The 17,277-nt window shown below is 43.0% G+C and overlaps 1 protein-coding gene across 1 annotated transcript in view; it reads left to right on the forward strand.

The window, feature by feature from the left end:
• The window catches only part of inpp4b (inositol polyphosphate-4-phosphatase type II B), a 718,933-nt gene that overhangs the window by 430,768 nt on the left and 270,888 nt on the right, over positions 1-17,277 (forward strand). The window contains exon 8 of the mRNA XM_048597564.1: positions 8,246-8,325. Coding sequence (XP_048453521.1) covers positions 8,246-8,325 — 80 coding nt within the window. The remainder of the gene's footprint in view (positions 1-8,245; positions 8,326-17,277) is intronic.

Genomic DNA, 17,277 nt, shown 5'->3' on the forward strand with positions numbered 1-17,277 from the left:
ATCTATCAGGACAGTGAGTCGATTTCCTGGTTTGTAGCAATTTTAAAGAAGTTAGCAGAATTCTCCAATTTCATTAAAAACTTAAATGTTGCTATCAGAGACAGGTGGGTATGTAGTTTAAAATGTTAAGCAATCCAGGAGAGATTGTTGACGGAAAGGAATCTAGTCTTAAAGGAAGCACTGGAAATAGCATCAGAGATAGTAGGAACTGCAGATGCTGGAGAATCCGAGACAACAAGGTGCAGGGCTGGATGAACACAGCAGGCCAAGCAGCATCATAGGAGCAGAGAGGCTGACGTTTCGGGCCTAGACCCTTCATCAGAAAAGGGGGAGGGGAAGGGGGTTTTGAAATAAATAGGGAGAGAGTGGGAGGCGGATAGAAGAGGGATAGAGGAGAGGATAGGTGGAGAGGAAACAAACAGGTCGAAGAGGCGGGGATGGGGCCAGGAAAGGTGAGTGTAGGTAGGGAGTTAGGAAGGGGATAGGTCAGTCCAGGGAGGACGGACAGGTCAAGGGGGCGGGATGAGGTTGGTCGGTAGGAGATGGAGGTGCGGCTTGGGGTGGGAGGAGGGGATAGGTGGGAGGAAGAACAGGTTAGGGAGGCAGGGACGAGCTGGACTGGTTTTGGGATGCGGTGGGGGGAGGGGAGATTTTGAAACTTGTGAAATCCACATTGATACCATTGGGCTGCAGGGTTCCCAAGCGGAATATGAGTTGCTGTTCCTGCAACCTTCAGGTGGCATCGTCGTGGCACTGCAGGAGGCTCAGGATGGACATGTCGTCTGAGGAATGGGAGGGGGAGTTGAAATGGTTCGCGACTGGGAGGTGCAGTTGTTTGTTGCGAACCGAGCGTAAGTGTTCTGCAAAGCGGTCCCCGAGTCTTGATTAAGCTAGCAGCCAACAAAGCTTAACTACTAAGCTCGAGCATGATAATTCATAAAATGGCAGCTGAGAGAAGACCATCGACAGGGACTCAAAGCTCCCATCAGTGTGGAAAAATTGGTCATACAGCAGCAAATTGCTGGTTATAAGAAGCTATATGCAGAAACTGCAGCAAAAAAGAGCTCATTGAATGGATATATTTGAGGAAGGAACGTGAATGACATAAAGTAAAAGTTCAGAAACTGATGAGTAGGGGGAGAAAGGTCTGCATTGAAATAAAGGGCATGAAGAATGGCCAGACTCTTAGTACGAAGACAAGCTGTTATTAAACATACTGGCCTTTGCTGGTGTTACAATCCAATACTGGGTTCCAATACATTCAATCCCTGATTGAATGGCAAATCAGTATTAATGGAGGTGGACACCAAAGTGGTGACTCCATTGATATCCGTAAGTGCGTATAAGCAGCAGATTAGTCATATTTTTTTTTCTGAAGAAGGGTCTAGGCCCAAAACATCAGCTTTCCTGCTCCTCTGATGCTGCTTGGCCTGCTGTGTTCATCCAGCTCTACACCTTGTTATCTCAGATTAGTCATATTGCTGTGTAACCCTCAACAATTATACTAAGAACATATGCAGGTGAAGTGATACCTTTCAGGTGTTGTATCAAAGTGATTATTCAAATATACAGTCAGACTGAAGAATTGTCTTGACATTGTCAAAGGAAATCTTCCAGACTTTATTCCAGACATGGTTGGAGAAAATCAAACTCAACTGGGCTGAAGTAAATCAATTGTCAGATTCTGAGACTGATCTGTCACAAAATCTGTAAAAAAAACCCATTGTTTTCAATGTGGATCTGGGAAGCATGGAAAAGATCTCTGTCAAATTAAAAATCAAGGATGAGAATCAAACAAAATGTTGCAAGGCTAAATCAGTATCTAATGAAATCAGACCAAAGGTCAAGGCAGAATTTGAGCGTCTGGTCAAGACGTGAGTCATTGAATCCATAAATCTGTGCCATGTATAGGGCCATGTCTATCATACCAGTGATGAAAAAAGATGGATTGGTATGCATCTGTGCTGATTTTAAAGTTACTATTATTCTGGTATTGTGTGCTAAGTAGTATCCTTTACCTTTAATTGATTACCTTTTTGTTGGACCAGCTGGAGGTCAGCTTTACAGTAAAACTGACCTTAGTCAAGCCTATCTCAAGATGAGTGTAGATCCTGAGTTACAGAAGTATCTGACTATTGTAACATATAAAGGACTATTCAAATACATGAGACTTTCATTTGGAGTCACATTTGCATCTGCATTATTCCAACATGCCATGGATCAAATTCTAAGTGGTTTGGAAGAAGTCCGGTGTTACCTGGATGATAGTTTAGTCACTAGATAGTTGAGGAGAAATGAAAAAAAAATCTCCACAATTTGGTTGCTACTCTGCAGAGTCTTGAAGATTATAGCCTAAGAGTGAGGAAAGACAAATGCAATTTTTAAAAAAATTCTTCCATTGAATATTTAGGCCATGTCATTGATGCTCAGGCATTACACAGGTCACTTTCAAAAGTTAAAGCTATTACTGAGGCGCCAGCACCTAAAAACGTAAACTAACTACGATCATTTTTGGGCTTGCTAAATTACTAGAGTATAGAATATCCTTTATTGTCACGTGTACTCTGATACAGAAGTATAGTAGTGTAATGAAAAGTTTTTAAAATGGCTATGTCTAATGGCGCCATCTTAGGTATAAGTACCTAGGTACAAATCTTGAATACAAAGAGGAATAAAAGGAAAAGTACTAGCATTACTTACAGTGTCTAAAAAAAAGTTAGAAATAAGATATTTATAACATCGTTAAAGGATTGACAATACAGTCTGGTAAAGAGTTTCATATAGACATTACATTGCAGCAGCCCAGTGAGCATGTGGTCTGACTGCCCACACCAGACCCCAGTCCAACAACTGTCTCACTCTGCTCCAAGCCTCCAGTCTGTTCTGTACTGATACTCAGCTGCACCAAGGTATTTTGCGCTGCAGTGGGACTTGCTTCCCTTTGTGCTGCTCCAAGTCTCATTTCCCCTGCGCTGCACCGGGACTCGCTTCCCCCCGTGCTGCACCGGGGACTCGCTTTCCCCCGCGCTGCTCCATGTCTCGTTCCACTCGCGCTGCACTGGGACTCACTTTCCCTCGCGCTGCACCGGGACTCACTTTTCCATGCGCTGCACCAGGACTCGCTTTCCTCCATGTTGCACCAGGGCTTGCTCCCCCCTGCGCTACACCAGGACTTGTTTCTCCTCGCGCTGCTCAGGGACTGCTTCCCCACACTCTGCTCAGGGACTCGTTTCTCCTCACGCTGCTCAGGGACTTGTTTTCCCTCATGCTGCTCAGGGACTGCTAAAAAGAAAGAAAAAAAGGAAAGAAAGAAAAAAGAACAGGCGCGCATAGGAGCTCCGGGTGGAGCATCCTACTCTGCCGCCAAGTTAAGCCCAAAATCTTGTGCAACGGCTTTAGAATAGTTGCAATGTGAAAGAGCTTTTGCACAAGCCAAAGAGACTTTATTAACATTAGAAGTCCTGACCTGTTTTGACCCAAAGTTACTGTTGTAATTAGCATGCAATACATCGCTGTTTGGAGATGGAGCAGTTGTTTCTCACATATTACCCAATGGTAAAGAGGAGCCAATAGCTTTTTGCATTAAAATCATTAAACAAAGCAGAAATGAACTGTGTACAGCTAGAAAATGAAGCTCATGGAATTGTTTTTGGTGTTAGATGATTCCACCAATATCTGTACTGCTGGGAATTTACCCTACTAACAGACCACTGACCACAATATTTTGACCTCCAGAAAGGGATACCTTCTCTTGCAGCAAGCTGTATGTAGAGGTGGGCATTGTTGCTATCAGTTCACATTTATAGAATTAAGTATCACAATCTAACTTGCATGGGAATGCTGACAGGCTCTTTAGTTCCCCTCATGGGAATGCTGATAGGCTGTCTAGTTTACTTTGCCAAATGTGTCAACTGCCAATCGGTCCTTATGTAGGCATTTTTTACTTCAAACTACTAGAGACACTCCGGTAACAGCAGGACAAGTTAAGTACACTAGAAATGATCCACCAGTGTTAAAAGTGGTGGGCTTGATACATTGTGACAAAATCACAGGACAACCTCAGAACTGAAGCCATATGTCACACAGAGGTTAGAACTATTTGTAAAAGCAAGGTGTCTCCTCTGGAGAATGAGGGTCACCATTACACCAAAGCTAAGAAACCGCGTGTTAATCAACAATAGCAAGGTCATTGTGGTAGTGACAGAATGAAGAAGGCAGCTAGAAGCTATTTTAAGCGGTCAAGGTTCGACTCCAAAAGAGTTGGGGGGGGGCGATGTGAGGAAAATGTGGGAATATATGCAGCCTGTACAAAAGTTCGCAACTTACCTCCATTAACACCATTATACCCATGAGATTGACCAGAAAAGTCATGGCAAAGAATTCATATTGACTACACTGGAAAGTGAATCAAAAACAGAAATTGCTGGTAAAGCTCAGCAGGTCTGGCAGCATCTGTGGCGAGAAATTGCAGTTAATGTATCAGGTCAAGTGACCCTTCCTCAGAACTGTTCTGTTCCTCGGTTCTGAGGAAAGGTCACTCGACCTGAAATTTTCAACTCTGATTTCTCTCCACAGATGCTACCAGACCTGCTGAGCTTTTCCGGCAATTTCTGTTTTTGTTTCTGATTTGCAGCGTCTACAGTTCTTTTGGTTTTTACTGAAAAGCAAATGTTTTTCATAATGGTTGATGCACATACTAAATGGTATGAAGTTGTCATCATGACGACATCTTCAGAGAAAATCATTGAAAAATTTAGGGGTGGGGTGCGATCTTTGCCAGGTTTGATTATCTACAACAACTTGTTCGTGAAAATGGTCCACAGTTCGTATCACAAGCGTTTGTGGACTATCTAAAGCAGAATGGAATTCAACATATCCCCTCAGCTCCTTATCACCTAGCTAAAAATGGCTTGGCAGAAAGGATTGTTTGGACAATGAAACATTCCTGCAGGTAACTTGAGAACAAAGATCCCATCTAAAAGACAGCCATTTTTGTTAACATACCGGAACACAACCCACTCGACAATTCAAGATAAAGTATCAGTTGTGCACATTTGCTGAAATTACCCATGACGATTAACATTGTTGACAGGAAACTACAGGATCAGGTTTTCCAATGAGAGATCAAAGCCAAACGTTGCATTTTCCAAAAAAACATCGTGTTGGTGAAGAATTACACCACTGTGAGAAGTGTGTACCAGCCATCATTGCAGCAGAGACTGGACTGGTTCCGTACACTTTTCAGATGAGAGATAATGTAGTATGGAGAAGACATGCAGATCAACTCTTGGCAATCAGAATGAATGTGCCAGAGACAACATTAATTGAAGTTCCACAAATAACTGTGCCGAATAGAGACTTAGATATACCTGAGGACAGAACAGTAACTCAGGGAAACAGTACATTATTGGAGAACACCATAACATTGTCGTTTCAGGAAGACACAATGACAGATGATGTTCCTAGTACACTTAAAACACTAGAGGTTAAAGCCAATGAGCAAAATAAACAGACACCTGAGATGCACTGGTACCCACACAGGAATCAGTGTCCTCCATAATGCCTTACCTACTGATGGTTGTTTATATAAGTGTACATATTGTGAATGTCTTCACTGGAAGAATCACTGATGTAAAGCGGAAGGGATGTTGTGTGTTTGTATAAGTATTGTGGACTGTTACTTTAAGTGTCTGATCATGTGACAATGATGATGTAAATGGCCATTTTGGGCTGGAAACATTTTAGTCTAACCTTGCTGTCTGTAGAGTAACGGCTCCTGCTGTTTGATGCTTTGGCCTCCTGGTGCTTCTTGAAACCCAATCCCCACAACTGTACATAATACTCCAGCTGAAGTCTAACAGCTGGGTATAGAAAGTGTGAGGTTTTCCACTTTGGTAGGAAGAATTGAAAAGCAGAATATTGTTTAAATAGAGCGAGAGATTAAAGTATGCTTCACTGCAAATGTGTCCATGTTCATGAAATTAAGAAGGCAATGGAATGTTGGCCGTTATTACAAGGTAGTTGGAGCAAAACAGTTGAGAAGTCTTTCTATATCTGTACAGGGCATTGGTGAGACTGCATCTGGAGTACTGCGTACAGTTTTGGTCTCCTTAATTAAAAAGTGTTATACTTGCTTCAGAAACAGTTCTGAGGAGGTTCCCAATGCTGCTTTATAGGTTGAAGGGGTTGTTTTATAATAAAAAGTTGAGTAGGTTAGGCTTGTGCTCAATGGAGTTTAGAAGATTGAAAAGTGATCATGTTGAAACTTATAAGATTCTGAAGAGGATGTTTCTTTTCCATAAACCGTAAGATGTAGGAGCAGCAATAGGTCATTCAGCCTTTTGAGTCTGCCCTGCCATTCAATGTGATCAAAGCTGATGTGATGATCCTCAACTGTGCTTTCCTGTCTTTTTGTCATAATCCATGATTCTCTTAATTATTCTCTGAAAGTCTCCAAAAATCACACTGCCATCTGCCAAAACCCAGTCAGAGCAGGTTCTGTCTTGATTGACCACTTGACCGTCCAGCCAGTTGCCAGCCTGAGAGTAGCAGCAGCTCAGTGCTGATCATCGACAATCTCCTTAGATCAGTAATTAAGTTGCATTATCTTTCCAGGCCAGTTCCTAACAGAAAACATATGTCTTTGTTCTCTTCCCTTTTAAAACCTGCTGTTGTTTAAAGTTCAGTTCTCAAACAGTTCCAAACCAAAAAATGTGATAAATAAGAGAAAAATAGTATTGATCTCCACGTAATCTTCATTGTAACACTTGTGATTCTGCCTCAGTTATAATCATGTAAATTAGTAACAGAGCAGTCATGTCAATCTGAAATTGCAGATAGGATTTTGGATTTTTTTTTCAAGTCTTGATTAGTTTTGGACAGTATGGAGTTCAAAAGCACGAACTGCAACCTTCTATATAAGCTTTTAATACTTAGGATGTGACGCATTAACTTTTGCATGAGCATGTTGAGTGTCAACTTACTTCAAGACAATAGTATAAAACGTGCTGTTGCTGTGGAGTATTGCTGAATTTCACAAAGTTTGAACCGGTAGCTAATCTGTTTTGTCACCTTCAGTGAAGTTGACAGTTCAATGCAGACCATGCATATTTTCTACAATGTCACCTGAGGCTCACTTACCAATATATGAGGCACACTTCAAATGGGAAAAATAACTACTTGAGGTTTACCTGTCAATATGAGCCAGAATATTGAAGCTCTGTGGGGAAATCTGTTACTTGAGTAATCTGAGGAATGTAATCTGAGGAATGTAATCCGAGGAATGTAATCCTGATAACTCAGGTTATTAATCAGTGAGTAACTGCAGTATGCAGATTAAGGGAGTTCCTGGTTCAAACCTCATTCTCTGCTGAGAAAATTGTTCTAAGCGTAGACATTGTCACTGGCCTTAAGGAAAATATCTCATTTCTCATCCTGATAAGTAGACACCTATTGGAAGGTAGATCTAGTTGCTGGGTTTAAGATGCAAATTGGCAGCAATGGTTTCCCTAATTGAAAACTTACTTGTGGCCTAGGAGCAATCATGGAAGCATTAGGGTATACCAGCAGCTATGGAGAAAGTACTTCTGCAAGGAATCCGGCACCTGCAGACGAAGAGAGGCTAGTGAAGAAAATTGATGTCTAAGACTGAAAAATACAGTTCTCTAACTTTCTAGATAGATGATGTGATAGTCCAAATCTAGATAATCTAAATAGTCTAAAGATGTTCAGGGTGGTGGATTGGCTATGCTAAATTGCCCATAGTGCCCAGGGATGTTTAAGTTAGGTGGATTAGACAGGGGAATGCAGGGGTAGGGGAATGGATCTGGGTGGGATGCTCTTCTGAGGGGTGGTGTGAACTGGTTGGGCCGAATGGCCTGTTTCCACACTGGAGGGATTCTATGATGACTTTTTTGATATAAACCTCTTACCTGTTTGTACATATCTTTATCTTTGCTCCATCCAAACAAAATATTAAAATGCTATTACTTATTTAGCGTTATACCATATAAGTTTGTACTGGGTTTTAATGAAGAAGCCTGCTGTCGAGAAAATAATAAAGCTGAGTGTTATTGATAACTGTCAGTGATCTCCGGGTGAATTCTACAGGATAATAGATCTATCCAGCTGTTTCCTCCTTCACTCCCACTATCTTGTAAGTTAAGACAGATTTACAGACATTGCGATGAAGCTGTCACGCTAAGGGATTTTGAAACTAATGAAGACTTTTTTTTCTGCATTGCAGCGAAGCTTCCTGGGTTCTGCTACATTTGCTGTAGGTGATCTGCTGAAATCAGATGAGCAAACGTTAACCATTAACCTAAGGTATGTGTACAGAGATTAAAAGGAAGTACCAACTTGGGTCTTTGCAATATTGATCACACAAAATATAAATGCATTTGTTAGGTAGATATTTAATTGGCAATTTCTAAACCCTTATTGCTGATGTGACTTGTATTCAACATACTCAGAGATGTGTGAGATAAATAGAGAAAATGTGAGCAGCCGCAGTAATTATCTATGATAGCTATTATGGTTGCAAGTGAAATGCATTTAGGCAGCCTTATTTTAGTTGTCAGTGGACAATGATCCAGTAGCCCAGAACTGTCTTTCAGATTCCACATCAATTAACACATCCTCATGCTGCGAGGCCACATGGATAAGTATTACTGGTACTGGGAAGTGTCATACAAGTGGTTATAACAAGCTTGCCTCTGCATTTGCTGTTGAAGTACACTTTAGGAATAATGCAGATGAAGCCTTGCATCACGTTTGACACCTCTACAGAATATCTGACCTGGGAATACTTGGTACTGTCACTTGATAATGACGTGCAAGGAATTACTTTTTCCCAGTGAGTTTATGCCTCACTTTAATCTGTTTATGTACAAAAAGGCTCTTTTTAATTCCATGGATACTGGTGGAGAAGTTTCTTCTTCATTTAAGTATATTTCACTCTAAAATAAAAAGTGTTTTTCACATACATATATATCAGCTATTTGTTACTTACATTGAAACAATATTGCAACACATATAACAAAACACAAAAAGTACTGGGAAAATTCAGTGGTGACATTTTAGTTTGATGCCTTATCACTTTGAAAGGCCATTGATTTGAAAGATTCACATGCTGAACATTTCCTGCATTATTTCTGTTTTTCTTTTGTGATCCATGGAGACTACTACCTTTTAAAATGAAATGCAAACACCCAGTCATTAACCAAAAGAATTATGCCACAATATTCCATGTTTTAAATAAAAACCTAAACTGTATAAGTGTAAAACAAACCAATATTGCTGGTTTAACACTGTGGGCTGAATCGTACATATTTTTGGCTAAGCGTGAGTTGCATCTTTATTCATTAACGAGATGAGGGCATTACCGGCTAGGCAGCATTTATTGCCATCCCCAATTGCCCAGAGGGCAGTTCAGAGTCAATCACATTGCTGTGGGTCTGTAGGGCAGACAAGGTAAGGATGGCAGTTTCCTTCCTTAAAGGACATTAGTGAACCAGGTGGGTTTTTCCAACAATCAACAATGGATTCATGGTCATCATTAGATTCTTAGTTCCAGATATTTTATTGAATTCAAGTTCCATCATCTGCCATGGCGGAATTCAAACCCTGGTCCCCAGAATGTTATCTGGGTCTCTGGATTAACAGTCTAGCGATAATACCACTAGGCTATCGCCTCCCAAAGATGCCCAACACAGGCCTAATGAGATTTCCCTGCTTTATATGACCAAATGTACCTCATTAACGACCATCTTGCTCCTATTCACATCCCTCACATCAGTTCTAGCCCTATTTTACCACACATTGTTCTCAGAGCATGCGGCACGGTGGCTCAGTGGTTAGCACTGCTGCCTCACAGCGCCAGGGATCCAGGTTCAATTCCTGTCAACTGTTTGTGTGGAGTTTTCACATTCTCCCTGTGTCTGCGTGGGTTTCCTCTGGGTTCTCTGGTTTCCTCCCACAGCTCAAAGATGTGCAGACTAGGTGGATTGGCCATGCTAAATTGCCCGTAGTGTCCAGGGATGTTTGGGTTAGACATAGGGAAATGCAGGGGTCGGGGTGGGATGCTCTTCAGAGGGATGGTGTGGACTTGTTGGGCCAAATGGCCTGTTTCCACACTGCAGGGATTCTATGAGATACTCAGTTAGAACTCTAGCATCCCTTCTCCATGTGCTATCTTTAAAAGGTTACAGTGCACCCTGACAAGTGTTGGCAAATCACTGTTGTTCCTCACCGACAGTGTAATGCATAGCAACCAAAATGTCATGCTACCACATTCACATAGCTGGCGTGGCCAACTTGGAGGGGTGGGGGCTGGGTGGGTGGGATTGTAGAAGGAGGCCATAATAGAGGGAGTGGGCTGGAGGGAAGAAGAGAGTGGGTGCAACTGGGTGGGGAATGATGGCATGCAAGAAGGGTGGGGGCAGATAGGGGCACAAGGGGTCTGTGGAGAGATGGGGTACAAGTGGGTTAATGAGATGGGAGGGGAGAAGGGGAGATGGGAGAGTGCAGAAACTGGGGAAGGGGAAATGAGTGGAACTTCATTGTTAGTTGTGGGGGATATGGGTAAGTGCAAGGTGGTGGGATGGCAAGGTGGCTGCAAAAAGGGGTGGGAGTGAGATGGAGGCTACAAAGCTAAGAGAAGAGAGAGGATAGTTGTAACATACAGAACAAATTCAAATGTGTCAACAAAGGAACATTACTAATGAGAAGCCAGGAAATCTTGAAATTACAGAAATCATTAATTACTTGCAAATGAAAATGGAATCTCTGGCTTAAGGGTGCATTTGTTTAGGAGGTACAATATGTGAAAAATGTCATGAATGCTACTGTCATGAACACTCGGTCAATTGTTAGGTTTAAATCTGAGTTTGAGATCGGTGATACAGTAATAAGGGTAGTAACCACTTGGTTGAAATTTTCTAGCTTTGTAAATATGTGATGGAACTCTGTCAGCTGAGCCTTAAGTGATGACTTTTTATCTGCGAAGGTGTATCTATTATTTAAAAAAAAATTCAGAAGAACTTTTGTTGCCGTGTGCAATTTAAATACTGTAGTATCGAGAATATTTATGTTTTGCTTAAGTATTGTGTTTTTAGATTTAATAGATGTTTGATAATTATTGAGGATATTCATGATTTCTAAAGACCTCATATGTCAACACACGTATAGAAGATAATGAATGAGTTAGTAAGAATGGCAACAGTTAGCCTTTAAGAGAAGCCCTAAAATAAAATTATGCTTTCATCTTGAGGGTTCTTTCAGTTCTTCTGGACCAAGCCCCACAACATTCATCAATTCATTTCAATTCTCTTTAGTGCACCCACTGTTAAATTTGTATGTTAAATCATTCAGCATGGAAACAGACCCTTCGGTCCAACTAGTCCATGCCAACCAACTTCCCATACTAAACTAATTCCACCTGCCTGCACTTCACCTATATCCCTCAAATTCTTTCCCTTTTCTGAGTTTTAAGCTGTCATGGGGTTCTTTCACTAATATCTGACTCGGTAACATTCTCTGACTCTCCTTCAACCCCTCATGATTGTAGACTCCCTAGTTTGAGCATGAGTCTCATTGCATTCCTGCTTAGTGACTCCAAATCAGAAAGCACTCTTTGTTTCTGAACACAAATCTGCAAGGTTCTGTGTTTCAACACAAAACTGGTCCAAAATTTAATTGCCTATTTCTGTGACAAATCTCTACAATCTTTCCCTCTGGTAATGCGACAAGCATAGGATGTCCCAGAAAGGTGTTCTAAGTTATTATCTCCAACCTTATATTCTGGGAAACACAAGAATATTTAAATCTCTCTCTCTCGCTCTCTCTCTTTTGCCCCACCTTGATAATTTTTTTGGTGGGAAGGTTTGTAGGTAGCCTTTTAACTCCACCACCAATTGAGGCCCTCACTGGCAAATTAATGTCCACTTAAGGGCCTTTTCCCACCACCTCTGGTATTAATTCAGCGGTGGCATGAAGGCTCCCTATGCTGAGACCATTTAAGTGTACATTGTCTGCTTGTGGCTGCCTAGGTCGATGGGGAGGGGTGCCAGGGTCTGCCCCTCATTCAAAGGCAAATTGTAGGAGTCAGCATTGGGAAACACCTTCCACCCCAACCTTAAGTTTACCTGGACCATCTCTAACACCTCTCTCCCCTTCCTGGACCTCTCTGTCTCCATATCGGGCAACCACCTAGAAACAGATATTCATTTCAAGCCCACCGACTCCCACAGCTACCTAGAATACTCCTCCTCCCACCCACCTTCCTGCAAAAATGCTATCCCCTATTCCCAATTCCTTCGCCTCCGCCGCATCTGCTCCCAGGATGAGGCATTCCACTCCCGTACATCTCAGTTGTCCTCGTTTTTCAAGGACCGTAACTTCCCCCCCTCAGTGGTCGAGAACGCCCTCAACCGTGTCTCCCACATCTCCTGCACCTCATCCCTCACACCCCGTCCACGCAATAAAAACCAGAAAAGAATCCCCCTCGTCCTCACGTACCACCCCACCAACCTCCGGATCCAACGCATCATCCTCCGACACTTCCGCCATCTGCAATCCGACCCCACCACCAAAGACATCTTTCCCTCCCCACCCTTATCTGCTTTCCGGAGGGACAACTCTCTCCATGACTCCCTTGTCCGCTCCACACTCCCCTCCAGCTCCACCACCCCCGGCACTTTTCCCTGCAACGCAGGAAGTGCTACACCTGCCCCCATACCTCCTCCCTCACCCCCATCCCAGGTCCCAAGAAGACTTTCCACATCAAGCAGATGTTCACCTGCACATCTGCCAATGTGGTATACTGCATCTGCTGTACCCGGTGTGGCCGCCTCTACATCGGGGAAACCAAGCAGAGGCTCGGGGACCGCTTTGCAGAACACCTACACTTGGTTTGCAATAAACAACTGCACCTCCCAGTCGCGAACCATTTCAACTCCCCCTCCCATTCCTCAGACGACATGTCCATCCTGGGCCTCCTGCAGTGCCACGACGATGCCACCCGAAGGTTGCAGGAACAGCAACTCATATTCCACTTGGGAACCCTGCAGCCCAATGGTATCAATGTGGATTTCACAAGTTTCAAAATCTCCCCTCCCCCTACCGCATCCCAAAACCAGTCCAGCTCGTCCCTGCCTCCCTAACCTGTTCTTCCTCCCACCTATCCCTTCCTCCCACCTCAAGCCGCACCTCCATCTCCTACCGATGAACCTCATCCCGCCCCCTTGACCTGTCCGTCCTCCCTGGACTGACCTATCCCCTTCCTAACTCCCTACCTACATTCACCTTTACTGGCTCCATCCCCGCCTCTTCGACCTGTTTGTTTCCTCTCCACCTATCCTCTCCTCTATCCCTCTTCTATCTGCCTCCCACTCTCTCCCTATTTATTTCAGAACACCCTTCCCCTCCCCCTTTTCTGATGAAGGGTCTAGGCCCGAAACGTCAGCCTCTCTGCTCCTATGATGCTGCTTGGCCTGCTGTGTTCATCCAGCCGTGCACCTTATTGGGAAAGAGGTGACCTGTTGAGAAATATCCACCTATCCTTGCTACCAACACCCCTGCTCTGCACCTCTGCTTATGCCATTGCTCAGGTATCCCAGGCCTCTGATAGGTGTTGTATCAATAGCGGCCATAAGTTTGATGTGAAAAAGTTGAACAAGTTTTGCTTTAGCTGATTTCAAAGTGGGAATGAACTCAGCCAACCGAAGGAGGGAGCTGGTGAATGGAGACTGTTTTATTCCTTTTGTTTAACAGAACTATTGGAGAACTTCAGACCATCCTGATGGGGGTGGATGTGTAGAAGGAAATTTACATCCATGGTGACAAGGAGATGGTTCGGGTCAGAAAGCTGGAAATTGTGGACCCAATGTAAAGCATCAGAGAGTCATGAATATAAGTGGGAAGAAACTGAACAAGAGCGGAAAAATAGTGTCAAGATAGGAAGAAATAAGTTCAGTGGGGTGGGAATTGTGTGAAACAATGTGTCTGCCAGGGTAGTCCTATTTGTAAATTTTGGGACAGAGGTAGAAGTAGGCTGTGCAGGTTTATTACACTATGTACGGGAGATTGGAAGATCAGCAGAGTAGATGAGGTCTTTGGCAATGCTGGAAATAACAGTTTGATGTTTAGTGGTGGCGTTCATGATCCAGGGGACCATAGAAGGAAGTGTTGAGAGTTGGCACTCAGCCTCTGCATGGTAGAAGATGACATCACCGTTATTGATAGGTTCGTTAACAAGGTCAGGGTTCGACTTGAGAGAACATAGTGCAGCATATTCAAGGGGAGAGGGATTTAAGTATGAGGGGTGAGAAATTAAGATGTCCAATGTCACTTCAAGAGTTCTTGATGAAGAGATCAAATGTAGATATTAGTCCAGAGGGAAAGGTCCAGGGGAGTATTGGAGACAGATGAAAGTGTTTGTGTATCATGGAGACAACTCCTGTTCAAAGAGTGGGCATTGAGATAAAGGTGATGAAGGAATATCGTGATGTGCCTTAAATTCATTGAGGTTGGGTGTAAAGGGATAAGTCCTTTGAGTGATATGTGCTCAGCATCAGAGAGGGGAAGATCAGAAGTGAACACACAGCAAGAGGAGGGATTAAAAGAAGAAATGGAGTTGGAGGTAGAGGAAGGGAGGAAGATTCTAGGGGGGCAGCAGTACTTGTGAGCTTTTGGTGATTGCATTCCTTAACACCCTAAAGAGAGAGAAAAAAACAGTCTGGTAAGAGCATTGAACGAGATGAAGAATGAAATGGAACTTGGGACTGGGGTGGATTTGAAATAGTGTAAAGTGGTGCTGATGGATAGAGATTTCAAGAGTGTGCATACTTTGGAACGTGGCACAGAGTGTGGATGTCAGAATGTGGCAGGAACAGCTGCTTGAGGAGTGTTGTATATCTTGGATTTCCCTGTAAACTTAGATAGATTTTTGAATATGAAAGATGGGACTTCAGTTAGAATCTATGTGGATTAAGGCAGAGCTGGAGACAGTCCCTGAGGAGGGCAATGTGTCTTTGATATCAAAGTGATGCAACTACCAGCTGTGTCTTGTTGACTTTTCTCTCAGCAGAGTAGACCTATTTCTCCTTTCCATACCTAACATTTATACCCATTTTACATCTGTCTTTCTTGCACCACCATCAGCACTGTCATGGGTTTTTGCTGTGGGCTCCCTCAAAATTTGTTCCACCTGCTCTTCCCTCCCCCTCTGTCTACAGCATAAAAACAGCATTTCCCAACCTCTCAGTTCTGAGGAAAAGTCATGTGGGACTTGAAAAATTAATCCTCTTTCTCTCTGCACAGATGTCACCAGACTTAGTGAGTTTCTCCAGCACTTTCTGGTTTTATTTCAGGTTTCTGGCATCACAGTATTTTATAAGAAGACTTGGAGGTCTGGCTGCTGTGATGCCAACCATATCTCACAGTTAAGTGCTAAATGCTGACTGGGGGGGTACAATGAACAGTCAGAAAACGAGTGAAAGTAACTGTAGTAGAGGACTGGGAAAGGCAAAGCAGAAGTTAGTGATTAGATAGGATATTGGCCAGGAGTGTGAGGGTCAGCAGTTGCTGATATTTATTGTGCTGACTGTGTAAATATATATTGATTGATAATCTGCGTATTCACATTATTGTGATATGGAGGTGATACGTGATCACAGGGATTGCAATTCATACGAAGTAGAATTTGTAATATTTAAAAAATTTATCAACTACTTTAATTTGTTCACTCAATTGATAACTCATACATGTTGTGCACATACTAACCAAGTTGGAGGATCAATATTTATGATTGAATTTTTGTAACAATTAGAATTGATAACCTTTGTGCCATTTGCTGAAAGCTACATTCAAAAGTTTCATTGAAACCTTTGAAGGTTAAACAACTGAGGCAGCACCAAACCTGTTACATTTCTACAAAAATTACTGGAAAAACTCAGCAGGTCGAGTAGCATCAATGGAGAGAAAGCAGAGTTAAAATTTTGGGTCCCATGACCATTCTTCAGTTGCTAGGAAAATGTTTGTATATATGCTGAAGATGAAGTGGGGAGAGGGGGAGAAGTAAACGATAGATGGAGATGGAGCTCGGAGAGAGTGAAACACTTGGGCAGACAATTGAATAGGTAAAGATCAGCATGGGAAAATGAAACGCTGCTAATCAGGACCATTAATGGCTGACAATGCGTTGTTTGTGATAGCACCCTATGTGATGACAGGGCCTGTTGTGTAGGGATTGGGGCAAGGACATGGGAGAAGGTGTTCAAGCCCTAAAATTATTGAACTCGATATTTGATCCAGAAGGCTGTAGAGTTCCCAAGTGGAAATTGAGATGCTATTCAAGCTTGTGCTGAGTTTTGCTGGAGCACTGCAGCAAGTCTGAGATAGAGATATTGGCCATGGAACACAGTGATGTGTTGAAATGGCAGACAACTGGAAGCCTAGGGTTATTTCTATGGACAGATTGTAGGTTTTCTGCAAAGCAATCAACCACTTTGTCTCCCCAGTGTGGAGAAGACCACATTGTGAGTAGCAAGTACATTCGACTAAATTGAGTGAAGTACAGCTAAATTGCTACTTCACCTTGAATGTGTGTCTGGGGCCTTTTAGGAAGATGGAAATAAATAGGCAGATGTTACACCTTCTGTGATTTCATGGGAAGGTACTGTGGTGTTTGGTGAGGTGCTGGGATTGGAGGAAGAGTAGACCAAAGTGTCTGGGAGGTAACAGTACCTGCAGAATGCTGACGGGGAGGGGAATATGTGTCTGGTGCTGGCATCCTGCTGGAGGTAGCTGAAATGGAAACTGATAATCCTTTGGATACGATTGCTGGTGGGATGGTTAGTGAGGATGAGGGGGACCCTATTGTTGTTGAGAGGAAGAGAAGGGTTCAGGGCAGAAGTGCAGGAGATGGTTTGGACACAGCTGAGGGCCCTGTCAATCATGGTGGTGGGGACTTCTGGGTTGAGGAAGAAGGTAGACATTTCGGAGGTCCCCTTGTTGATGTTGGCACCATTGGAACAGATACAGCAGAGATAGAGGAATTGGGAGAATGGGAGAGTGTTTACAGGAAGCAGGGTGTGAGGGTGCATGGTCAAGGTAACTGTGGGAGATGGGGTTTTGTAATGGATATTGGAGATCAACTATTCCCAGAAGTAGAAGCAGAGAAGTTGAGGAAGTGAAGGGAGAATTCAGTGATGGACCAGATGAACATGAGAGTGGGATGGAAATTGAAAGCAAAGTAGATAAACTTTTTCAATTCCAGAT

Source organism: Rhincodon typus, chromosome 1 (assembly GCF_021869965.1).
Source record: "Rhincodon typus isolate 14 chromosome 1, sRhiTyp1.1, whole genome shotgun sequence".
NCBI lineage: Eukaryota > Metazoa > Chordata > Chondrichthyes > Orectolobiformes > Rhincodontidae > Rhincodon > Rhincodon typus.